The sequence below is a fragment of the Microtus pennsylvanicus genome, chromosome X, assembly GCF_037038515.1.
Source record: "Microtus pennsylvanicus isolate mMicPen1 chromosome X, mMicPen1.hap1, whole genome shotgun sequence".
Classification (NCBI taxonomy): Eukaryota; Metazoa; Chordata; class Mammalia; order Rodentia; family Cricetidae; genus Microtus; species Microtus pennsylvanicus.
Window position 1 is genome coordinate 60,812,296 of NC_134601.1, and position 26,017 is coordinate 60,838,312.

The 26,017-nt window shown below is 44.8% G+C and overlaps 1 protein-coding gene across 4 annotated transcripts in view; it reads left to right on the forward strand.

The window, feature by feature from the left end:
* The window catches only part of Arhgap36 (Rho GTPase activating protein 36), a 36,157-nt gene extending 10,523 nt beyond the window's left edge, over positions 1–25,634 (forward strand). For 2 of the 4 annotated variants that reach the window (XM_075958052.1, XM_075958050.1), the window contains exons 2-13: positions 18,754–18,912; positions 20,114–20,179; positions 20,649–20,875; positions 21,101–21,293; positions 21,511–21,566; positions 21,907–22,057; positions 22,581–22,729; positions 22,863–23,039; positions 23,246–23,343; positions 23,469–23,575; positions 24,027–24,206; positions 24,417–25,634. In XM_075958052.1, the coding sequence (XP_075814167.1) occupies positions 18,798–18,912; positions 20,114–20,179; positions 20,649–20,875; positions 21,101–21,293; positions 21,511–21,566; positions 21,907–22,057; positions 22,581–22,729; positions 22,863–23,039; positions 23,246–23,343; positions 23,469–23,575; positions 24,027–24,206; positions 24,417–24,532 (1,635 nt within the window). In that variant the 5' untranslated portion in view covers positions 18,754–18,797 and the 3' untranslated portion in view covers positions 24,533–25,634. Of the gene's footprint in view, positions 1–10,362; positions 10,598–18,565; positions 18,913–20,113; positions 20,180–20,648; positions 20,876–21,100; positions 21,294–21,510; positions 21,567–21,906; positions 22,058–22,580; positions 22,730–22,862; positions 23,040–23,245; positions 23,344–23,468; positions 23,576–24,026; positions 24,207–24,416 lie in introns of those variants that run through there. The other 2 variants (XM_075958051.1, XM_075958049.1) reach the window with 2 other exon arrangements.
* Positions 25,635–26,017: the final 383 nt, after the last annotated feature.

A 26,017-nucleotide genomic window follows, 5' to 3' on the forward strand; every position in this document is an offset into this window, starting at 1 on the left:
TCATACACTAAACTTAAATTCCATTATAAATAGCTCAATCTAAACATTTTTCCCTTCGTAGTTTTGCTTAAATATAATAGCTACATCAAATCAGCTGATCATTATCTTCCTGGTGATTGTGAAATGTCCCCCATTGCTGGGTGAGAAAAAGGCACAGCTGGTTGGAGTCCTAGACATCCTAGGCCTGATCCTAAAGTGTTGTTCCCAAGTCTGTTACTTTACTTCTCTTAAAGTGACAGGCCTACATCATTGGGTTATTAATGACAGTAATACTTATCATTATTGTTGCTCACGGAATTATATTAAATGGTTTTTATGCTTCATGTATCAAAAGATATATGCTTTGTTTCTTCTCCAAATATTTATCAACAACCAGGCACTTTACATAAACTACCTCTTTTTACCTCCAGAACAATTCTCCAAGGTAGTATTATCCCTAGTTAAAAGAAAAAGGCAGGAAAGTTCTATAATTTGCTCTTTTATACTCAATGACTGAGAAAAAATTACAATCTCATTTGGTCTAACTAAAAAACTGAGTGAAAGTAGAAGAGATTGTAATTACAAAATCTGACATATAGCAGATATTTCCAAAGTATTATGTCATTGGTGATGCCTTGCCTAGGGTCCAAATTTTGGGCTTTGAACTATCTGATGGCTTATGGATTACTTTCCCACATTTCATTGGGGAGAATCAGTCCAAAAGCCACCTGTGTCCTGCGAACTGGGGCTATGAGTCACTAGGACACGATTTCTGTCGCCTTTTGGCAGTAGCATTTGTTCTCAGATGCATGTGCAGAAGTTGTAGATGGGATGTTTGATGAGCCTTGGCAGAACCTGTCACATCTCAGATACACCTCTTGAGATGCCACACAGCTTCCTCAGATGGGCAGGCAGTACCCAGTAGCCCATAGGTCTCTGCTTAATAAGGAAACCCAAGCAGCTCTATGGGCGTACTCTAAACTGTTGTTCCAACTGCTCTCTGTATAGTTTGGCTGACTCTTGTTATCCCTCTAACTTTTCCTCTCAAATCAGAGGCCTTAGGACCTTCTCAGATGCACATAGATCTACCAATATAATACCTTGCAGAGTAGGTGCCAAGGGTCAGTGAGGAAGGGGAACATGCAGGACACTTGGGTAAAGGAGAGGGTGGGATTTAAAGCATCTTTCAAAGACAAAGGCCATCAAGAGGCTGGCCACTCTGAGCTCTGGCTCCATGAATAGTAGTACTTTTCTCAACTTTTGTAGTTTTGGTCTCTCCCTAGAATAACACCCACCCGGGCTACCCCACCCCCATCTCTTAACCTTACTTTCCACTCAAGTGTAGCTAAATTAGCTTGTAGTAACTTTCTTTGGTCTCTAGAGGGAGGCAATAGCATCAGGGAGGAATGGGGCACGGAATAGGGTCTTGTCCCACCCATGTCACCCACCACTTTTGACAAAGGGGAGAGTTAGTTTTCCTTTAACTGGGAACAAATACTTAAGTACTTAATAGAGACTTAATTTTAATTCTGTCATATCTCTCAGGGAACACGATCTCCCCCCCTCAACTTCCTCTTACCCTTGAGGTTTGCTAAAACTTAGGAACTCGTCTTGATTTTTCAGGGCAGAGATGAGGGAAAAACATGAAAAAAAATTGTAAGGCAATTTGGCAAGAAATTCTCTCTCTCTCTCTCTCTCTCTCTCTCTCTCTCTCTCTCTCTCTCTCTCTCCCTATTGCACCTATTTGGGAGGGAAGATTGGGGTTAGGGATACAGCTGGGGTTGGGGAAGTCTGAACATGTAGCAAAAGGTTTCAGACAAGAATGATGTCTCAAACCTAGGTCTCATTAACCCTGCCAGGAGAAACTGCAGAGTGAGAATTGGACTTAAGGAAGGTCTGATACTTCTGGGGGCTGCATTAGGCTGGTCAAGACATCATTCTTAAAGAAGAGGGGGCGTTTCAAGTATGTAATGAGAAACATTGTCAGCTTAGTCACTGGCACTGCATCCTGAACCTCCTCGTTGAGATAGTCTGTGCTCCATGAGAATGTGGGGGATGGAGAAGGGAGTTAATTAACCTGTCCTTGAACACTGGTTTAGACTGGCAGGGTTTTGGCAGGTACTCTCTATGGTCCATCTCCTTTTGTCGTCTAAGCAATTCTAAAGCAACCGTTTGCAAGTGGGGAAACTGAGACTTAGAGACTTAGGGGAGCGAAGTAACCCTCCCAAGACCACACAACAAATGTGACCTAGCTGGAATCCAAATTCAAAACTCTCTTACTCCAATATCTGTGATGTTTTTCCTCAGCTCCCACAGAAGAGACAAAAGCCCCGATGCTCAAAGACATTTTTTTTTCATGGAGGAAATGAAGATTTCTTTCCTCAGTAAGATTCACATTTTATTGCCTTCAGTTTGTAGATCCTTATTATTATTTTTTTTAGAATGAAGGCAAACAAATCTCAGTTTCTGTTGAAAAGTAATCTGGAGGCTCTAAGGCTCTTTCATCGTTACAGTACTCCATTTAGTCCCCATTCTGTACGGACACACTTCCCATCCTCCAAAGTAGCCATATTTAAGATAGAAGGACTAGAAGGAAATTGGTGTGGTGTGGTGTGTGTGTGTGTGTGTTTCAACAATGGTGGCAGTGGTTCTGGCAGCCCCATCTTATCTCATTATTTGCATGGCTCTTGGTTAAGGTTGTCTCAAAATATGTTAATACCCTTTGACCCAGGACTACATCTTAGAAATCCCCCAAACCTGCAGCCTTTAGCTTCTTCAGAGTTTGTTCCCATTTCATAGGCATAAACACTGAGCCAAAAGGTCTGTGTAGATGCAAGTGGTTTACCTGGATTTAGACATGCCATACAGTGTGTGTGTGTGTTGGGAATGGGACACAGGAAGAGAATCTTCTGGAAAGAAGAGGACACAGCTTGTTACAGCTGGTTGGCGGTGAGGAAGCAGAAACAAAGCTGGTGTGTTCAGAAGGGGAGGGGAGGATGCCAGACTGTCCTGTACAGGGTTGAATGCCTAAGATCAGGTGCTGAGAGAGATGAAATTTGTCTGAGCTCCTTGTACAGAGGTACAAGTAAGTGTAGTGTAAGTATAGTGAAATCAAAGGTTTCAGGTGGTATTTGTCCTGGGTATCACAGACCTTCTACCTCTAGTCTTTTTCTACCCCCCAAAGAAACCTTTCTGTATACCTAATACTTTAAGCAATGCTTTTCCTGCTCCGCCCCCACCCAGGATGAGGTGCTGACCCAGGCCCAGCTGGGGGGCAGCTTTATGGATGTTCCTACTGCTTTTCATCCATACACAAGGCTCATTTGTGCCAGTTGAAAGGGCACAATAATAACGGTGGCAATTTAAATCGTGCTTCTCACTCCCCTCCCCCTGAAAAGTGGCAAAGTGACTCACCACCATTGAATTGTCCCTCTCTCTCCACCCCCCCACCTCTTTGCAGCAGTCCAGGATTTTCCCTGGGGGCTCAGTTGGGAGCCAGTATTTCCAGCTATCCTTTGACTGGGACTAGGCTGACACCACGCCCCCCATAAATGTGTTCTCCCAAATGCAATGTATTGTTTTAATTAGAATCTCAGATGAAGCCAATTGGAAGGCAGTAGAGCAGCATGAGCCTTGTTAGGCAAGTACAGTGCCCCCCAAGCATGAATAAAACAAAATAGAGCCCATTCAGTAATCATTGGGGGGGGGTTCTACTTGGTTTTCTATGTGCAGTTTGATATGGAGTATGCTTGGAATTGGCTGCATAGCAAGTTCTGTTGAGGGTGCCATAAGAACAGGTCTGGGGGAGTCATGAAACAGTCCCATACTTCTTCCTCATCCCTCACCTCCATTCCCCCCACCCCCCCTCATTTTCAATTTTGCCATGCTATGACCAAGGGGGGAAATGCTCATTCTTGGTTTTCTTTCAGCACCAGCCTACGGAGAGCTCCCAGAACCAGAGCTGGTGAGGTGCAATTAGGTGGAGAAGGATTCAGCGGTCTGAGGGAGAAAGTAATTATACTGAGTACTCTTGGTACTGTCAGTAAACTCAAAAGAAAGAAGCCCTGGCAAATGATGCTGTTTGATAAAGACTTCACTGTCTAGCAGAGTACGTTTTATTGGAGCTGCCTGCCAGAGTCGAATGATTTCAGGGAGCAGGGCAGACCTGAGTTCAAATACCTCCTCTGCATCTTATGATCTGCATGACGTTGGGGGAAATGACTTAACTACTCTGAGTCTGATTTCTGAAGTGTAAAAGAGTGATAATTATAGCTCTAACTACCTCACAGCCTCATTGTGAGGGCTGCAGGAGATAATACATACAATGACACTCATGCCTGGTACACAGGAAGTAGTTAATAAATTAAAACACTATAATGATTATTATTATCATTCCTCTTATATACCAGGTGGTCTCTGTAGCAACCCCACACTTGAAAGGGTCTAATAAATGCAGTTAGGTATGCCCATGAAGAGTGTAATTGTGATAGCACAGAGGAGGAAGCCCTCAACTAGGAGGGAGGGGTAGAAAAAAAACCAAAGAAACTTTTGTGATTCTTGAGTTAAGCCTTAAAAAAATAAGTAGGTGTTTGTCATTAGGCCCAGGGGGAAAGGGCTTCCAGGCAACTGAATCTGCCCACACAAAGTCAAAGAGGTGTGAAACAGCCAGGCCTTGAACAAATAGTTGTGCTCAGCTGGAGACAAGCTGGGGACCTCCTGGTGGGATGGTGGTGACGTGGGTCAGTGACCAACAATCTTTCCAGATTACTCCCAATAGCCCCTGCACCGCGCATTAGGCGCCCTACCTGGCCAAATCTTGTGCTCCTGCGAAGCCCTCCTCTTCGTTCTCTAAGCAGCAGGTAAGTTCACATCCTGCCTCAGCGGACCTGGACCTGGCAGGCACAGCGATGGAAAAGCTGACCTCCACGGAGGAGACCAAGCCCGTGGGCGCCCCTGCTGGGGTCGCCAGCCCATATCTCCTTTCTTGTTCCAATCTTGGTGCAATGTTCACACACATACACACACACACACACACACACACACACACACACCACCACCACCACCACCACCACCACCATCACCACCACCACCACCACCACCACACCATGCAAAAGATCACCAGGGTTCTTTTAAATAACCTTGTGCTTTCACACACTGCACCCATACACTTTCATGATCTCCCTCCAAGACACACCGTATTCAACTCTTTGTGCAAGCATATAAACTGGTCACACACGTTCAAACCACATACTTAATCATATAAACTAAAATGCACATTAAAAACCCCCACATGCACAAATCTTTGAACACAAGCACCTCATTACACTTAGAGGTTCCTTGCTCACAAATGCACACTCTGCACACCACAATAAAGACTGCCTGTAAAACCACACTGACATAGTACATCTAAGTGTAAGCACACACCAAATATACAAGGTTCTGCAGGGACACACACTGTTAACCTACATACACTCACCACAGCAGAGCCACAGACCCCGGCAGGATTACACAGGGAACACACCTATATCCAGACCGCACCCTCATAGTCACTCGACAGTCAGGCAGAATCATACATCCTATAACCATGCACACACAAACAGCACAACCACATGCCTCCTTCTGTCAGAGAGCAAAGACACCACACCAAACACTTGGGTTAAAACATGCACCTCACCCTAGCGCTTGCACACATACGCCTGGACACACGCGAACACATACACAGACCGGTGCGCGCACACACGCGTACATGCATACATACATACACATACAGCCCGCGCCCCCTCCTTCTCTCAGGGCGGAAGAGAGGGGGCGAGGAGTGGAGGCGGGGAAGAAAGGAGGGAGGATGGGCGTGCAAGGCGGAGCGGGAACAGAGGCTCTTTTCCCTTTGACCTGAGGGTGTTGCCCCTCTGTCCCAGGCCAAGACAGTGAGTTGGGTCCAGGTATGGTCCAGTCGGAACCCAGAAAAACAAGAAAGTCCCGGGATTTCGCCAGCAGGCGCGAGCACTCTGCAAGGACCCTGACTCAGATTGTGGTCGACCCCGCTGGAGGCTCCTCCTCCCAGGACCCTCCCCCAGTCCCATCTACTTGACCTCTGCCCCTCCCCCAGGGTGTGCTACTTTTTTTTTAACACCTAGGAGCGGACGTCTTAGGAGTGTGGGGCTTTATTTGTTTCAAAAAGTAAAGAGTTGAGATTTGCATAGAAGCTTTTTTTTTCCGAAACCCCTAGCTTCTAGCTCGAAGACTTCTCTTAATGGAAAGCTCATTATTTCGCATAGCAACAGATTTACTACATAAAAGGCAATGGCAATTAGAAATCACTGACTCCGTGCTGGACACACAGTAGGAATCTGTAAAAGACCCCCCCCCTTTTAACGTCAGCAAATCCGGCAGGGCTATTTGCAGCTTAGCACAAGCCTGTGTCTGCAGTCACGCAGCCAGGGCGCGCTCTCTCTCCCTCCCTCCTTTCCCCTCCTCTCTCCCCCTCTCTCTCCCTCCCTCCCTTTCCCTCCTCCCCTTCCTTCCTCTCCTCTCTCCCTTTCTCCTCTCCCTCCCTCCCTCCTTCCCCCCCCCCTCTCTCTCCCGCCTCTCTCTTTCTCTCTTCTAAGCACTCAAGCCTTTCAAGCCTTGTGCTCCCTGCACGTAGCAACCTTGGACTTGGAACCATTGGCGGCAGGGGGCAGCCGAGTGGCTGAAGGTGGTTTTCACTTCCAGCATCTTAGCCTCCGTGGGGAACTCCAAGGTCCCATCCTGCTGTTGTAAGCAGGCTAACGGGGTCATTTCACGGTTTTCCACGGACTGTTTAGGCTCCTGTTTTTTGTTTGCGTGCTCTTTCTGTGGAGATGGACCACAGGCAAGGGAAATGGAGGAAGACAAAGTTTTTCCTTCCCAATACCCGATACCCAGAGCCGAGCTGCAAAAAGTTCTGTGCAAAGCTGGCGGGTTTCCAAGTGGCCAATAGTTCGAACTCTCAAGCTGCCACTTTGTAGAAGACTACTTTGCAAGTCGCTGGCTTAAGAAGCAGGGTAGTTGGGGCCTTGACAAATAAAAGACGTCTTCTTCCTTCTGGGACCCTTATCAAAAATATAAAGATATGTGGACTTGAGGCCAGGAATCAGGACAGTTTTGTGGGACTTGGTCACCAGTTGATGCCCCTAAGCCAGGTCAGAAAGGCAATGGGTGGTGGACAGGGGTTCAGCCAACTTCCAATTTCTTAAGCAGTGTTCTGTGTTGAAGGGAAATGCCGTCATGGACGACTTAGTGATGTCGCTCCCCAGCTATAAGAAACTCCTAGTCACAGCTCCAGTTCTTAACGTTGGTTGCCCCATTGTTGCCCAGTCACAGGAACTTCCTACCCCTCTTGCATACTCCCCCCAAGAGGTATATTAAAGTTCATAAATTTGTAGTGAACACTCACTGGGTGCTAGGGATGTTCTCATTGCTTTATGTTCTGCCCGTGCCTAGCACAGTGCTAGAAACACAGCCCACTGTAATGCGGAAGATACATGGCAACATAGACTTGGAGGTTCAAAAAATATAAAGAACACAGAAGCGGGACCCTAATATTGGCACTACTGGCACAATAGAGATAGAGGGTAGTGACTTTGGGCAAGGGGTTATTCTATTCCTCCTTAAAGCCCTTCATCTCTTAAGTCTGACTGGAAGGGTTTTTTTTTTTTCCAATGCAGCGGAGGCTTCTGCAATCAATTAAGGAGAAAGCCTCTTTCCTGGAGGGCAGAGGCCTTAGCTAGCCAAAGGGTGAGTCACCACCTAGGAGTTGGGCAGCAGACTTGGTGCTGAACTGGCAATGAATCAGTCCAAGATAACGCAGAACGATTACCCGAATAGTGATGAGAAGGGGGGATCAGACAGGAGCCTGAGCCTCAGTCCCCTGAGGCTGAGACTAAGTGATAGAGGGATCACATTTATATGCACAGAGTCAACCCTTAACTGGCCTCCCTTCTCTTCAAGAAATCCCCAAGGATAGTTCTGGCAGCGTTTTTAGAGAAGAAAATAGAATATAAAGCACTCATCTAGAGCCAGGGGTGTGTGAGGAAGAGCAGGGTTCACATCTGATTTTACTATTTGGTGATCCTGGGCAAGCTCTTTTTCCTCTCAGGGCTTCCGTACTAAGGTAAGTGTTCAGGATTAGCAGACGTTCCCTGCTCACTTTTCTATAAAGCACTGCGAGGGTAAACTTGTATTCTCCTCTTTTGCAGTTGAGAAAGCGGAGGCCAGGCCTAGCAACATCCACTGCTGTACTTACTTAATACTTCAGATGGTCTCTGTGTACTGATGTTACCACAGCAATCATTGCAATTTACACCAGCAACTTGCCAGTCCTCTGCTTAAATTGGCTTCTTATGAATTCAGGTTCAAAGCATGCCTTCCTGCTGCCTTCCCAAACTAATATGTTGCTGGTCACTTAAGTGCTGCTTCTTTCCATCTCTGATAATATCCCCTCCTTCCCAAATACTCGTCTTCCTCTGCATGCCAGTCTAAACTTCCACCTTAAAAGGCAAGCACCATTAACCGAGGTCTACATTGGTGGTGATACAATGGCCTAACTTGCCCAAGACCCCATCTGAGACAAGTCCCCAGTACTACCCAAAGCAAACACTGATAGAAAGATATACCCCAATATCAGCCCCTTATCACAAGGAAGAAAGGAATTGTCTGCAGGATGCTGCAGTGAGGATAAAGAATAATGCTGCCAGGGCCAGAAGGAGGGGCTGTAGAAAACTCTAGAGAGGGAGACACAGAGAGAGAATGAGAATGAGGATGAATATGCCAGGGACAATTGGACCAGCCTCAAGTGCTCCCTCCCTCCTTTTCTCCATCTCCTGGTCTGATGCTCTAGAACGTATAAAGGGGAGGCACCAAGCCCATTTCCAACAAGAGAGGGAGGCAGCCTCTCCTTCAATGGAAAGCAAAGGCATCCTGAGCATTTCAATTATACTTCTGAGTGGGGTAAGATTTATTTAATTTTAGGGGAACCAGGGGGAGAGTTCAAGATCATTCTGGTGGTAGTGATGGTGGTACTTGAACCCCAAACAGCCAGCAAACACATACAGCCAAAACCAGAAGCTTGTCTTCTCTCTCTCTCTCTCTCTCTCTCTCTCTCTCTCTCTCTCTCTCTCTCTCGCTCTCTCTCTCTCTCTCTCTCTCTCTCCAGTGCTCTACTATATCCTCTTGCATCCCCCTCCTCCCTGCCCCCTTTCTGAAGAGAAATTTTCCACCAAGCTTCTGGATTACTCTTCTAATCTGGGTTCTTCAGAGTCACATGTCTTATTTAGCCTTTGGGGGAAGTAAGACTACATCTTCCTGGACATTCTTTGTAGCCACATATACCCAGAATCAGCAGCTGCTAACTTTTTCTTCCTTCTTTCATTCTTCTTTCCTTTGCCTGGATTCTGTTTCTGCCTCCTTTTGTTTCTTTTCTCGCTGGGTTCCTATATAGTCTTTAACATTATGGATGCTCACCTTCTCTATTCTTTCACCTTTTAAAACCATGTTCTCCCATTCTCCATTGACTTGACCCAAGAAAGCGAGAAATTCAGTGGCTAGGGGAAGACAATGTTCACTGGAAGTTCCGCTCCTTTGAAAGTTTGCACCATAGTGCAAATATCAGAGGAGAATATTGGAGATACACTATCCTATCATTTTCTATAAGTTGTTGCTTGATATAATGTTGATTTGTAGATGTGATTGGTTGGCTACAGATTTTAAAAGGAAGTTTTAAAAGTTTTGGAAGACGTTTTAGATGCATGGTCTTGTGGCTTTCCCGGGTGTATAGACATATAAAAACAATAAGAAGCAGTGAAGATAATAGGGTGGGAAAGTTACTGAGATCATTGCCATCCAGATAGGCGGAGGACTTTGCAAAACCCACTACTGTTTGCTTCGGTTGCTCACTGAACTTTGGACAAACTGAACTTTTTAGCGTGGAGACCTTGGACAGGAGTGGGAAACATGGAGCTGGAAAAGTGAGGCAAGGTGTGGTGGGTGGTGGTCTTTACACACCCCCGGCATGCAAAGAAACCACAAAGGATGTTCCCTGCCCACAGGAGCAAGGTTAAAAGGGAATAAGTGTACATTATCAAGTAGGGTGCCAAACTGGGAGGGAACCAAGAGATGTGGACCCTCACCTTGGCTCTAGCACTAATTAGCTCAGTGTTTGGAAGTACATTTATTAACCATCTCAACCCCACTTCTGCCTTTCCTTCATCTGTAATGTGAGACTGTGAAGCATGACCAGGAGAGGGGGTTTTTGGAAAGCTGGGGGTCTCGTAGGGCTGAATAGTAAAGATGAGATTGTTTTAAATAAGAGGAGAAAAAATTGTGGGGTACGTGGAAAAACAGTGGGAGCAGCCCAGGGAATTCAGCAAACAGGTATGCCTAAGGCACAGAGCTTGCTGCTGTGTAGAAAATTGCTATGAATCAGCCCCTACCCCACCGCGGAAAGCTGTACACAGGGTGGGGGAATTGGAGTGGCAGAGCGGAGCGCTCACAGCGCCTGCAGCTCCTCTCAGGACTAGCAGCGGTTGGTGGCATTGCCAGGCTGACTAGCAAGTCTCCAAGCCTCTTTATTCCTTGGCCGGACCAGGAGAGTCACCAAGAGGTAGAGCTGGGGCTCGACTTTAGGGGCCTGAGTTGGACCCTCTGAGGGGTGCCGGGGGGCGGGGGTGAGGGTCCTCTCACTGGAGGGTCCGACGTGTGGGAGGGAGAGGAGAGCAGGGAATGTTGAACCTGTTGCCAAGGTTCTTCAGTAAGGGCACGGGGTGAGTTCTGCGGAAAGAGGAATTTTTTTCAGATCTCACTGGGTAGATGATGGTGGTGGCGCAGCGGAAAGTAGTTTTGGGCGCCGGAGGGTCTTGGTTTAACTTTTCAGAATAAGCGCTCTCAGGAGCTACATGGGGGCGGGACACGCGGTAAGAAGTCCAACTTAGTCTGAAGGCCTTGTTCCCCTACGCAGTGGCTCCCACAGGCTGAGGATAACCCCTTGATTTCTTGCTTCGAGGGTATAGAGTTTGCGCTGACCTTCCACCCCCCCCCCTCCGCCCCCGCTGCAGCTGGGACCCAGTTTGCACAAGATAACGAAGGAGACCAATATAATACCCCCATCTATGGGGCCCCCAGGAATCCACTGAAGAGTGGAGGGGGGCTTTCTTTTGAGTAGGAGGTATGGCATCCGCACTGTGACCCTCTGTCCTGGAGTTCATTAAGTCCTTACTTAGAATAATCAAGGACTCTGGAATCAGAGGGCTCTATCTCTACAGTGATGTTTAGGTAAACAGAACAATGATAAATAATGCCAGCTTTGGCCTTGGAGGTGCACACTGACTTGCCCAAGGCCACCCAGCTGTGTAATCACTAAGAAGATCCCCTGACGCTTGGTCTAAGGTGTTTTGAAGAAAACAGTCTACTTTGGAGAGGGAGAATGTGGAGTTTGACACTGGCATCTTAGAAATATGGTTATTTGAAGGTGGTTTTAAAATGCCATCCTGTTCATGGGGAAAACTCCATGGGGAAAATATCTCCCACAGACCCAATTCCTTATGGCAGTCGTTCAGACAGGATTTTGAAAAAGAAAACTGGCTGAAAATTGTGTGCTTGTTGAGGAAGATATAATCAAAGGAAAGAAAAGTGGGTGGGGAGGGGGCACAGAATGAAGGAGAAACCCTGAGCCTAGACTGTGAGGGTTTCTTTATTCTGCAGCTTTCCTTGACATGACCTCTGCCCAGATGGTCTGGGGGATTGTTTCTACTGATGTTTTCTTTCTCGTGTGTTGGTGATGTTCCCTTTGATTGAGTCTCATTCCTTTCTATTATAGTGAACACAGTGGAGAGAGGTGTTTGTGTAAATATGTGGAAGAGTGTGGGGATGTGAGTGTGTATATGGATGTTTGTGTTCGGGACACAGAACAGAGGGGGGTGGGGAAGAGGAGAGGGAGAAGGACTATCTGGGAAAAATGTACAAAAATCTACTGAATGTGTACTGAAAGCTTACAATTAAGTGAGCATCTGTCCAGTGCAAATAGGCCTGGAGATATAGTCAATTCTTAACAGTCCTTAAAGGAGAGATGGAAAGGAAATGGATTTAAATTAGTGAAGAGAAACATTGAAGGATGATGAGCCCCTCATTTTTAGTGTGACGTTCAACTAGGCTCTAAGATCCCAAGGGCAGGAGTTGGGACTTCCATGCAAGTTGCTCTTCCTTTCTCTCCAGCAGGCCTGGCTGGTAGTGGGTATTCAGTTCCTTTTGTGACCCAATTACTTCTCCCTACATTTCACAAACTAAACCAATCTCCCCATATACTGCATCTCCCATCAAAGAGGACCCAGTGAAGACCTAGCTCTCCTTTACCCTCTGAAAGTGTGCTTCCTGTTGGCAGTAGGTGAGTATTCATTTTTACTTTTCAAAGCTGGGTCAGGTGTATTCTTTGGCAGGCAGAGACCCCCTTCCCAGAAAGAAGTGCTTCAGTCTGGCAGTCCTTGCAAAGTGAAGTTGAGAGAGAGAGTCCTTAGTCTGGGACAAATGAACTCTTTAGAGGGTTCTTTCATCCCACCTCACCTTTGGGTTAACATGTATCATATTAACACGTAACATGTACCATATTTGTTATAAAACAGTGGCATGGACTTGAGACTCACAGAGATGAGGTACTTTTCTCTAAGTCATACACTTGGTTTTTGAATGTGTAAGGCTGAGATTTGAATTTAGACTTCTTGGTTTCCACTGTGAAACACATACACAGGAGAGAGAGAGAGAGAGAGAGAGAGAGAGAGAGAGAGAGAGAGAGAGAGAGAGAGAGAGAGAGAGAGAGAGGCAACAGATAGAAACAGACAGAGAGAGGGAGGGGAGAGAGAGACACACACACAGAAATAGACACACACACAGAGAAAGAGACAGACAGCAAGGGAGGTAGAGACAGATAGATAGACATAGGCAGAGAGACAGAGAGGAGAGGAAGTGAGGCAGACAGACAGACACACAGAAAGGCTTTTTTTCCCACCTCTCCCACAGTTTTTATATAACTTTAGTTATACCACAAGCTCTCAAGAAAGAACTCTTGTTTGTTGTTGTCCTCTGTAAAGAGGGGATAATCCCAACCCACCACCTTTCCAGGGGTTGTTGTCAGAAGAAAGTGGTATGATTCATTTGTTCATGAATCATAGACACCTGTTTTAATTGCGAGACCTTTATGTTCTTTCAAACCCTTAGACTTTATAATCCCATGATTCACCCAATGAACACTTATTGAACACCTACTGTGTGCCAGGGTCTAGACATAAAGGACACATAGAAAGCTTTTGAGAAAATGAGAAGCATGAGGCAAATTAAGCATTCGTTATTTTTTATGACCCATTGATAGAACATCTTATTTTTGCCTCTTCTGCTGCCATTTAATAGAAATAGCAATTAAAGAGGGGGGGATGACACAGTTTGTATGGCAGCACCATTATGCATCCTGACACATACTGCAGATAATAGTGAGAAAATCTGCATCTTGTATTTGATGTTGCATTGCTTTGTATACACTATCCTTTGGGATCTTTATAGCATAAAAATTGCCCTTCACCACCCTGAGCTGGAATTGTTTCTTTAAAGTCCATAAAATTTAAAAAGGACATTCCACATTCTATGGAATGACGATTGTACTTATTGTACAAAGATGCTGTAATTTCTGGCGGCTGCCTGCCTTCTATATGATTTCCTCTGGCTTTTTGGAATTAGCCTTTGATTATGTATGCATTCTTGAGAGTTGATCATCTAGCAAGGCAAAAATCTTGCAGCCATTGAGAGAATTGTTAGATGGGCCAGTAGAAAATGTCCTGAGACTAAGAAATGGGTTCATGTCCAGTCTCTAAGTCTTAGCTTTTTGAAATGCAGAAAAGAGATTTTGGACTAGGTGGCAGCTAAGTTTCACTACGGTTCTCATAGTACACTATGCTTTAAGCAGATTTTTAAATATGAAGCTTTTCTTGAGACATTTAACAATACTCTCTCCAGTTTATGAGCTTCTGTTGTGCCATGATGGGCCAACTGCATGGACTGAAGAACTCTTTCCTCAGATTTCATTATCTTGGGGCATCACCACCTCACGGGCTAAATGAGTCATTTTGTTCACTGCATCTGCAGCCTTTGCTGAAATGGAGGTTTTGGGATAACAACTTAAAGGCTAACTCATTAATGCTTGAGATGAATGAGGTAATGTGTCAGCAGACCATATCGGTGCCCAGATCTGTTCAGCTAGAGCTCTGTATCTCTTTCCCAAGTTGTGATGTAATAATGGGGATGTCTTTACCCATTGTCACTGCCTGTCCACATTGGAATAACATAAATGCAATACCTTCTGGGCACCCAGCCCCATGCTCTATCATTTTCTCAAACTCCAAGGAGCAAAATTCTAATGGTGCCACAAGGTGCCTAATAAATGGAGATTCAGATAACAGAGTCAGCGTGATCCCTGTTTTTATGTTCCATCCATGTTTACTAGTGAGAGCTAGACCAATCCTAACTATTTGATGGGAGCAATGGAGTAAATTAGGCTCCCAAGTTGTGAAGGCTGTGGATTTATGGTTAGCTGAGAGCATTTCTGTCCTCTCTGTGTTGAAGTGGTTGACCTTTCCAAAGTTAATTTGTTTCCCCATCTGTACCATGCTTTTCAGGAGGCCATAGAGAACAGTTTTGATGCCACCCAAAAGTGCTTCCCCCACCATTTGTATTGCTCAATACTTGATTTCTCCCTCTGTCCTCTGTTCCGAATCTCCTGCTTGATATCTGCTAATTTCTGAATTCTTGCACTGATCTAAATGATATGATATGGTCCTTTGCTGGTAACATGGTAAAACTGGATGGGTTGAAAGAGAAATATATTTGAGGACATAGTTGCAGTTTACTAATCTGAATAACAGCATTTGTAATATTTAATTATGCAGTTAGTTTTTCTGACTCTTGTAAGATGATTAAAACTGCTTAAGGTTGAAGAGTGAAGAAGACAGAGCTTTTTAAATAGATCCCTACATCTCTTTATCTGTGCTAATTTAATACAAACTTAGTAGAAATTGGGCAGAGTAAATTAGTCAATGCATCAATACAAATTCCTATTTTATGTAATCATTTTTGCAGCCTGATGGTTTTAGACAAATTCGAGTCCTCTGCAATGAATCTTTTATATTACATGCTTATTTAAAAAATTACTGCTACTAACCACAGACAGACTATTAATTTAACATTAACTGTTGAAATGGAATCTATATTATTTCCCCATTTTACAGAGCAGATCACCAAGGCTCAGAATTCAACTGGCTTTCCTATGCATATACAGCTAAGGAATAAGAAAGCGTGGTGTTGGCTCTAACTTTATTGCCCACTACAGGTGTTTGTGTTAAGGAATTATTTTTGCAAATGTATTGGGTTGTTTGCTTTCAAATTCCTCATTGGGTATCTTTTTGATCTCATGGTTGTTTCAATGACTATGAGTTCAAAACGGCTGCTGAAAGGGAGGAGGAGAAGACATTATGCAAGAGAGGTCTCTTGGCACTTTGTTCCCTGTGGTGAGCCTTCTTTTGTGTTCAGTTTGGCAAGTCATGATTGAGGACAAGTAGATTGGTTAAACCTAAAAAAAAAAAAAACCAAAAAACCCCTTGTTTTCGTGCCTGTCCCTTAGTGCTAAAGCCTGTTTATCCCTTCCTTGTGTTTCCTCTTTGCTTCTTTTGGGGGCATTCTGGTCTTGCTAGCTCTGCTACAGTTTCTGGGCCTACTTGGAATCTGAGAGGGTTGAAGGTACATAAGATGGAGTCAATTTTGTTGGCAATACGGCAGACTATGACTGTTGTTAAGTTCAGCCCTGTATGCTCAAGCAGAGAGGCAATGACAAACGGTTTATTGTAAGGCCTTTGATTTCCTTTGGAATTGTAAGCATCTAGGCTGACTCATCTCTCCAAGGCTCTCTCTCCCTCCCTCCCTCTCTCTCTCTCTTTCTCTCTCTCTCTCTCTCTCTCTCTCTCTCTCTCTCTCTCTCCCTCCCTCCCTCCCTCTCTCTCTTTCTCTCCCTCTCTCTCCCTCTCCTTTTCAGGCTGATGATGATTTGAGGTTTCATTGTTTGTTCTCACTTTTTTTTTGAGGAGGGGAGGGATTTATTTTCATCTTGTATTTTTGGGGAAAGAACCAGCTCTGCTCTTTGCGTGAACAGCTCTGGTAAGCATCAGGAAGAAATAGCTGCAACTCCAAGAGAGGTACAAAAATGTTTGGACTGGAATAAGGGTGGGGGGGGGGCTGGGAGATTAGAAATTTGAAACCAAAGCTAGACTGTGTGACAAGATGAGTCCCTCATTTGATAGTGTTTAGGTTTGTTATTGTTGGTGGGGCTTGCTAGAAGTTCAGTCTGAATTGCACTTAAATGCATGTGCCTTTCATTTAAATGGTCACTTTTGATTGTTATTTGGTGGTCGAGCTTAGGTTCATACCTTGGGTTCAGGGTATGTGCTTTGCAGTTGAATGAGCTTTAGAATCTGTGGGCTTTCATCTTGGCTTCATCTCAATGCCAAGAAACAGCCTTCATTCTTTCTCAGGCTGGGTCTCTGTTATCCAGCAGACGTTTCTGGTATCTATGGCTTGCTATTAAGGTAAGTGGGTAAAAGAGAATTTTGTTGATAAAACTCAAGAAGTATGTTTTCTTCATAGATTCTATAGCTCATTTATTTAGACTACTGTATGATAAATACTCTTCTTTGTCAACAATCACGTAATTTTAATCTTTGAATTTTAAGCTGCCCTCAAAATAATATATAGAACATATTTGTAAACCCCCAGATGAGAAGAAAGCTTAGAAAATTGGTATGAGGTTACTTTCTTTTGTCAAAAGGCTTAGTTCCCCATGTCCCAAATTACTTTCTCTGACTGAAACTAGCCTTAAACTCATCCACAGAAACCATAAATGTGGAAGCTATCTTAAACTTTCCCTTTCCATTCAAATTAATTTTGCCCTAAATCTTGTCATTTCCATGCAGGATATCTGATATATGTAACCAATCCTTTGCCCCTTAGCTTATTTACTTGCTTCAGGCTTTCTACTCAAACTAGAGTTTTCATGGCTCTTTGTGATTTTTCAGTTACAGCTATGACTCTGTCACTTCCTGCTTAAAACCCTATAGTGGTACCCTATTACCTGGAGAAAAAAAGTCCACCTCTTTAACATGGCATTTTGGGGCCTTTCATGATTTATCTTCTTCCAGATTCTGTATATTGCTTTAGGTAGATATCAATCTTTCTTTCATCTCTTTGTCTTTGCACAAACTGTTATCTTTCTGTCTCTGTCTCTGTCTCTGTCTCTGTCTCTGTCTCTGTCTCTCTCCTCTGTCTTCTTCCCCCTCCCCTTGACCCTGTCTCCAGGCAGACTTAGGTACTACTTTCTCCTTTCTGTTCTCACAGTTCTTTGTTTATACCTTTAACAGCTGCCATATCAAAAGGTTTTATAAACTGTTGCTAGCCTGTCTATGGCTTTCACTGCACTGTACAGTCTTTTATGAAAGGAGCAGTATCACAGTGGGCAGCAAATACAGATTTGTTTTTTCTTTTAATAAATGACTGAAAGAAAAAATGGGTAACAGAAGATGTGAGAAAAGATGCTATGTAGGGTCCAGGGAGGGCTCCACTGAGGGGTGTGAAGCCTGAGCACAGCATCAGTTAGAGCCATGAAGGAAGGACATCTAAAAACACTTTTGTCATTACATTAAGACAAACTTCACTGTGATCACTAATTCTGTTTAGAGTCTCACTAGAGATGATCTAGAGATGAAGTTTTTTTTTTCATAAAAGTTGATTCCCCTCCCCCAGGGAATGCAACACAATCAGATTTATTAAATGAGAAAAAGGAAAAGCAAACAAAATACTGCCACTAAAGACTATTTGTTAGAATTTAGGGGTATTTGTTTTAGTGTTTTATGCATGTTTTTCTTTACATAAAGATGATCATAACTTCTGCATTTTGTATTTGTTGTTGAAAATCTCTTTATAAGCATCAATATATGGTTGCATCATTTTCCATGCTATTTATTACATAATCTATATAACTAACCTCATTACTGGGCTAGTTTTTTTATTGGATGGTTCATTTGTATATGATGTTTCCTGTCTGTAGCAAGATTTCATTAGAATAGATTCCTAGAAGGAAAATTACTAGGTCAAAAGGTCTGGGGACAAATTTTGGCTTCAGATCCCTGTGTCCAGTTTGTCTTCTGAAAGAGTTATTTAAACTTAAAATGCTCCCAGCTTGGGTAGATGCCTCCTATCTATCTAACCCAGACAGCTTTAGGGCATCATCATGAAAAGAAAAATTATCAGTGCTCTAATTAGTTAATAGAAATTATTATGTTTTATTGTTGTATCAAAGTGCTTTGAAAAAAAATTACAAGATTACTTGGTTTTTAAAAACCTGTTTTTTTATTTTTGTTAGTTTTTTTCCTCTTTTCTGAGCTGCCTATCAGTTCAGAGCTGGGTTTTTTTTCAAGTTGCGTTTGCTTCTCCAACTCCCCTTGAATAAGCTAGTAGAGACAGCCCAGCTTGAGAGTGAAGCCACCTCCCAGTTTTCCCTCCCTCTTTACCTCTCCCCCACAGTTCCCTTCACTAGGTCCAGTGACAGTTGGATGATACAGTCTTGGTTTCCATCTGATCCCAGAATGGGTGGCTGCATCCCTTTTCTGAAGGCAGCAAGGGCACACTGCCCCAAAATCATGCTTCTTTTGCTGTTGTTGTCTGCCTTCATTTATTTAGTGAGCGTCCTGGGAGGAGACCCAGGACAGAACCCGGACGGCACGATGGACATGGTATCCATACACAGCCTCTCCGAGCTGGAGCGCCTGAAGCTGCAAGAGACTGCTTACCACGAACTCGTGGCCAGACATTTCCTCTCTGAATTCAAGCCGGACAGGGGTGAGCTATACCCGGAGTGTGGCGTCCTCGCTTTCCGGCGAGTAGACCCCCGGGCGGGATGGGGCAGATAGGAGGTCCTGGAGGGTGGGCGCGTCTCATAACGGGGTCCCTGGCCCCCCGGGAACGGAGGAAAAGGGAGTTCAAAACTATCTGTAGAATTTTAGAAGAGACTCCAAAGATTAGTTGAGTAGTCGAAGCCTGGGGTTTTGAGGGGACGGTAAGCCCGGTAAGACCGAGGACAGGTGCAGACATTGGGCTCACCAGGTGTAGTGGGAAAATCGGGCAAAGGGGGACCTAGGCTCAAAGGGGACACTTTAAAAGAGGACTGGGACGGGAAGAGACTGCTCGGTGGGGAGAGATAGAGACAGTGGGAAAGAGGCAGAGAGAGACGCGCCAACCCCGGTAAAGAGCTGGAAGGCGCCGCGGGCTTGGGATTGGCAGCGGTGCGCTCGGAGCGCAACCCAGCTCTGCTGGCTGCGGGGAAGTCAGGGGACCAGGCACAGGACCGGATCCCAGGGCTCGGGAAATCTCAGGGGTGCGCACAGATTTGACTGCAGGCTATAGGGGAGGTGGGAGATGTGGGAGATGTTCGCGATGCTCGAGGGGCTCTCCCTTAAGACTGGGAAGTGCAGGGGTGGAAGTCACGTTAGCCAGGCGCGCACCTCTGGCGCAGCTTGAACTGGGTGAAGCAAAAAGGCAAGGAGACCCCGCTGGTAGTCATCACTGCGGGGGTTTGGAGCAGAGAAAGAGCCAGGTATAGCGGCTTCTCTCCCCGCAGCACAAGGAGCCGACGGCAAATCTGCGCGTGAGCGCTTCCGCAGTAACTTGGCGACCCTCACCCGTGGTGGCGCTGCAGGCAGAGCCCCTCCCCTCGCCTGTTGCATGATCTGAGCGCCTCTGAGCTTTTGAATTTACGTTTTAAGTGTTGTGCTGAGAAATTATTAGTTCATAACACGATGCATCCAGCTCATTAAACTGGTTAGGTTAAATTTTTGCAATCTTACATGTGCTAGGTAGGACAAATCTTGTTGTCAAGAGGGGAAACAGAGGCTGGGGGAAAGCAAAAACACTTTTCTTGGGCTGGACAGCTTCCCACTCCACCTCCCCACTCGGCAGATCAATTCATTGCGACGTTTTAGTTACTTATCACTTCCTTTATGAATGTGAATGTATATGTCTTTTCTTTTTTTCCTTTTCATAGCTCTACCAACCGGCCGTCCAAACACCCTGAAGAAGTGGCTTAAGACTCTGAGAGGACGGGAGAGGGGTGAGGGGGCTTTTTTCTTTTCCTTAGGAAATAAATAAAAGACAAAATCCCCCCTGGTCGTGTGTCCCTGCGTACTGTATTCTTGCTGATGCTTATTGCTTCTGAGGACTCTTCCTCTTCGTCCCAGAAACCCCGCCCCCCCCCAGGGTTGCATCAGAAAATGGAGGAATAACTGCTTGCTCCTGCCTTAGCTTCCCTGTGGATGTACCCCAGATAGATCTCCCTCATTGCTTCAAGGTGGTCAAACACTGGCAAATATAGGCAGGGATGAGACCTTCAGCTACGTCGGGGTAGCTGAGTAATGTTGAGTCATCTTTAACTATTTCAGGGTCTTGCTTCCCAGGGAGGGGCGCTGTGGGACTCGGGGGAGGGGTTGATTATTGATGAGTGCTAGGAAGAGTACCATAAGCCCATGTAGCCCACCTAATACAAATGCTGCTGGTCTTTGACGTTTCTCATTCTTTCCCAGCCGCGTCTCTCAAGACCTTTGGCGTCCGCCTGGAAGAGGCGCTGGTCAATGAAATTACCCGCCGCAAGCACCTTGAACTGATGGCGGCAATGGAGGCTGAAAATGCCACAGGTTCTGGCCATCGGGGAAATGCGGTGCAAAGGATGTTTGGACGCATGCGGCGCTTTTTAGGTCGCAGGAGGAATGTGCCCATCCTGCCTACAGAGTTCACTCGCCGTGGTCGTCGAGTGAGTTCAGTCTTAGAGGTTTCAGGCAAGGGGCCCTTTGTGGAGAGGAGTCAAAGCTTGTGTCCTTATGGTGTCCTTATGGTGTGGAGACTGAACAGAAATAGAAGGGGTGGGCTCGTCTTACCACAGAGAGATTATCAGGTTCTGAATGTCAGGCAGCACTCAGGAAGGTCCCAACGAATGCCCCTTCTCCTCCATTTTAAGATAATCTGGATTTTCCCACAGGGTGCAGTGTCTGCCGATAGCGTGGCTGAACTGAAGGATGGGCACCTGCTGATGCGGACCCTACAGCTCTCCCATCATTCATTTCCTGTCGGGCAGCGCCTTCTGGGATCCAAAAGGAAGATGAGCCTCAACCCAATTGTTCAACAAGTCCCCCAGGTTGTTGAGACTTGCTGCAAGTTCATTGAGGAACATGGTAAGGAAGCCATATTACAGTTAAATCAAGGAAGGCGACAACTAAAGAGAAAGGGAAGAATGTTCTAGAAAGGGAGAGAGAGAAGCAAGAGGATGGAGGGCTTGAATAGACTTCCCCTGATGTCCTGAAAGTTGGGATGCAACTGCTAAAGGAGAAAAAGGGAAGCAATTGGAAAACAAGGGTCATAGATGCTTAGAACTCTGATCTCTTCTTTCAGGGTTAAACTCCGTGGGGATTTTCACCATTGAGTACTCCTTCCAGAAAGTGCTTCAGGTAAACTGACTGTATTTGCATGTTTGTTCTTTAGGTAAGAAAAGGAAGAGAGGAATAAGGGCTCTCTCATAGACATGGGGTAGTGGCATGATTATTGATGGGGAGAGTAAGATCATCTTTTTTTGGGGGGGATTTTTCGAGACAGGGTTTCTCCGTAGCGTTTGGTTCCTGTCCTGGAACTAGCTCTTGTAGACCAGGCTGGCCTCGAACTCGCAGAGACCCCTAGATACACGACATTGCCAGCTGTCTTCACTGAAGCCTTTCGCTTCTTGAATAACTGTTCAAGACCAAGACTATGGTGGGAAAGGCAGACTTTTTACATCTTCTTTCCCCTTTTTAGCTCCGAAAGTTATTTGACAATGGTATGGATATTGAACTGAATGACAGCGTGAATGTCCATGATGTGGCCGCACTCCTCAAAGATTTTTTCATTGAAATGAAGGACTCCCTGCTGCCTGATGATCTGTACATGAATTTCCTCCTGACTGCAAGTGAGTCTTCTGCCCCCCCCTCCATTGGTGGTACAAGTAAAAGAAGCAATACACAAATCTAGGGAGCATAATGAGAGAACTCAATTTATAGGAGCTTCATGAATCTAGGGTAGAATGAACATCAGAATATACATACCTCTCCAGAATACAAATTCATTATTTGTTAATGAAAATAAAAGTTAATAAAAACCCTCTCAAGGTTCCTTTCTGTGTCTCTTGCTGTTCCCTTATAAATCTATTGCTTGGCAATTTCTCTTAAGCTTCTGGAAGTTGTTAATTGTGCCCTCTCAGGGCAAAGAAGAACCAGGCTCTATAGAGATTTGACTTTGACTTTGAGGTTGAGAAGGGCACTTATTTTCAGAGGCCCTGATCTCAGTCAGATGTCTTGGAAGGAAGCAAAAGCATGTTTCCTGGGTACTGCCTCCACAATCACCAGCAACCATGAGGCAGAAATGTGTCACCTTTGATATCAGGCTGCTGCCAAGACTAGCCCTCTGAGCCATCCTCATTTTCTTTCCTGTAGCTCTGAATCCCGAGGATCAGGTTTCTGCCCTGCAACTGCTGGTCTACTTGATGCCGCCCAGCCACAGCGATACCCTTGAACGTCTACTGAAGACACTGCACGAAATCACTGAGCACTGCGAAGACTCCATTGGCCCTGATGGACAGCTGGTAAAAATTTGTTGGAAAGCATAGTGAAATAATTGGTTGTAAAGTGGGTAAAGAGTGAAAACCAACAATAAAAAATACATTATCTGGGAAGCTTCTAGTGCTACGTCAAGGTTGATCACACTTCCTTACCTAGGTTCCAGGTAACCGAATGACTTCCAACAACTTGGCCTTGGTGTTTGGATCTACTCTCCTGAAGAAGGGGAAGGTGGCCAAGAGGGAATCCAGGAAGATAAAGCTGGGGATGGATCACTATGTTGCATCTGCCAATGTGGTTCGTGCCATGATTGATAACTGGGATGTCCTCTTCCAGGTAAGCAGAGTTTTAAAATATACTTATTCTACACATTCCTCTTCTGTTCACAGGATAAGGGAGAGTTCTATATGTATAACCAAGTCCTCTATTCTAGAAATTCCTTCCATATCTGCTTATCACATTGCCTTCAGTCCCAAACACCTAATAAAGATGAGTAAAAATGAGAAGGAATATACAGTTAAGGTTACTATTTTTACCTCCAGGTGCCCCTCCATATTCAGAAGCAGGTTGCAAAGCGTGTGTGGAAGTTCAGCCCTGAAGCACTGGATTTTATCAGACGCCGGAATCTGAGGAAGATCCAGTGAGTGTGGTTTTAACTTCTGGGTTGTTTATGTTTAGCCTATAGGAGTTACAGAGCCATGCCATCTTGGTTTTAATCAACTTTGGGGCAAACATACTAACTTTTTCAAATTTCTTCCCATTTAGGAGTGCTCGCATAAAGATGGAAGAGGATGCTATGCTTTCTGATCCAGTGGAAAACATTACTGAAGCCATGGCTGCTGTCCTTGCCCAGAGCCCGCCCTTTGATGAAGGTCAGTTTCCTTCTAGAGATCAGATCTCTTCTAAAAGTCATGCGCTTCCCAAAGGTCAGTCCCTTGCAGAAGGCTAGGCTTTTCCAGATGTCCAGGTCCTTGCTGAACATGATCCCCTTGAGGAAGGAAAGTGAATCCTCTGAGAATAATATGTCTGTAAATGAAGAGTTAGTTATATTTGAATATTTCAGGGAGGGAGTAGTTTAGGGGAAAGTTCAAGGTCTTGAAATCCCACATTACCTAGATATTCATGGTCCACATCTTGAGGGCATATGAGAGCTTGATGAAAAAGGTGATGGTGAGGATGAGGAGGGTGCTGGTAAGAATGATGATGACATCTTAAATTTTGATGGCCTACCTCCCATTGAGGATATTCTAGAACTTGATGAAATCCCAGAACTCATTGAAATCCCAAACTTTGAAGAATTACCTTGTTTTGATGTGGTTCCAGGTCCTGAAGAAACCCCAGATGTGGAGGATATCTTGAACTCTGGAGACTACCTGAACTATGACTTTGATGAAGGACAATATTATTATTATTATGATGACCTGCTGGACATTGCAGAGGTTCCCTATCTTGATGTAGTTCCAAGCAAGGAAGATGACAAATCAGACGCTGATGAAATCCCAGGTAATGATGAAACTCCATACAGTAATGAAGTCCCAGATAATATAAATGCCCCAAGTAATGATGAACATGTTAAATGGGAGTGAATTTACTTGCTCTGCCTTTTTGCCTTCTGTCGTATTTGAAATTCAAAACTAGGTGTTGGTGTGTTAGGTTGTGTGCAAAGTATAAAGTCCAGAAACATAAGAAGTTAACATTGCTATTATTTTCCAGGTTCCTCTGAGGAGCCCATTGTGCCTCCCACCACTGCCAGTTTCCATGACAACGAGGAAGAAGAGGGTAACCCCCAGGAGAAGGGGGGCAAATCTGGCAAAGGATTTTCTCCTTAGATCTTTTCCCTCCCTTAAGGTGCTGGACAGGGGAAAGGGGAGGGGGTAGACCTGGAATGCCACAGGAAACATTCAGGAGTCTTGAAGACAAAGACTTGAGGGTAAGAAGGAGTTCCACCTGATGCTCGGGTCAGGATGGGAATTCCAAATACACTGCCAGCCCCATTCCTGGGGATGCTTGGTATCTTCAGCTGGTAAAAGCAGAGATAGTTCTGCATCATGCCCAGGCTCCCTGGTGCTACCTTACTTCTCTTTTGCCCCTGATCCAGGCTTTCTCTCACTACAGCCCCCTCCTTTAATTGATGTTACATTTGTGATAAACATCTGTCCCAGAGAAGCTCACAAATCTCGAGGTGCTTTCCCTACCCCCACCCCAGGGGATTGCATGCTTTTCCTGACTTTCCTATTCTCTTCCCCAGAGCTCACTGGAAAGGCCCTCAAGAGGTGTGTTAGAGCGTTAGGTCAGCCTACAGACAGCTGAAAAACAATTAATGCTAAACTGTGTCACACCAACTCACACATACCCGTGTCCCTGCAGCAATTCCACTGCCTCAGGATTTCCCCCCTCAAATTATTTAGACCAATGGCTCATCAAACAGCCACTCCCAAAATTCTGTGCAGTGTTGCTCATGACATGCCAACAGGGAATTCTCAAGTGTAAGCCTAAGTAGCTTTTCTGGGGTCAAATGTTAGAGGAAAAAAAATAGATTTTAGTCCTGAACATGTTTTAAAGACAGCGAGTGTTCACACCCTTGTTGTCAGTAAAACAACTAGCTAGGCACAGACATATAATTCCAAGTAGTCAATGCAACCTGATTACAAACTTTCTTACCTATCGTCTCCGTATTTCCTCTGTGCAGGATGGTACAAATTTCGGGACTTGCTCTGGTAAAACACAGATATGGGTTATGTATGACATCCAAATTATAACTGATATTTATGGGTAACAACTGTTAAGGTCCTTAGAATGAAGAATATCTTGTTTTGAGGGATTGAAACTGATCATACAATGGATAACAACCACAGAGCTCGAAGATTTGTGATTGTTAAAACTTCTCTGGCATTTCATCATTAATAAACATCTGTATTGTGTCAGCAGCATATTCATGGTGTACAGTGTGTTTTTTTCTCTTAGAATTTTGGGGGTGAGTTGGGAAGCTCTAAGTGGTGATCTAAAGGGAAAAATAAGATAAAGAAGAACAATAAAGGGGAGGGGTTGATACGAAATGAAAACAAGGAGATGACAATATAAAAAGGAGAGAGGATAGGGAATAAAAAGAAGAAGTGAAAGATATGAGAAGGAGAAGAGGGAATAGGAAATAAAGAAGAGAAGATGACATGGGATAAAGAGAATGATGGGGGATAAACAGGGTATGACATAAAATAAAGGGAAAGATGATGTTGAATGAAGAGGAGGAATGATATGGGATAAGGGAGATTGGTGATGGGGAATAAAGAGGAGGAATGATATGGGATAAGGGAGAT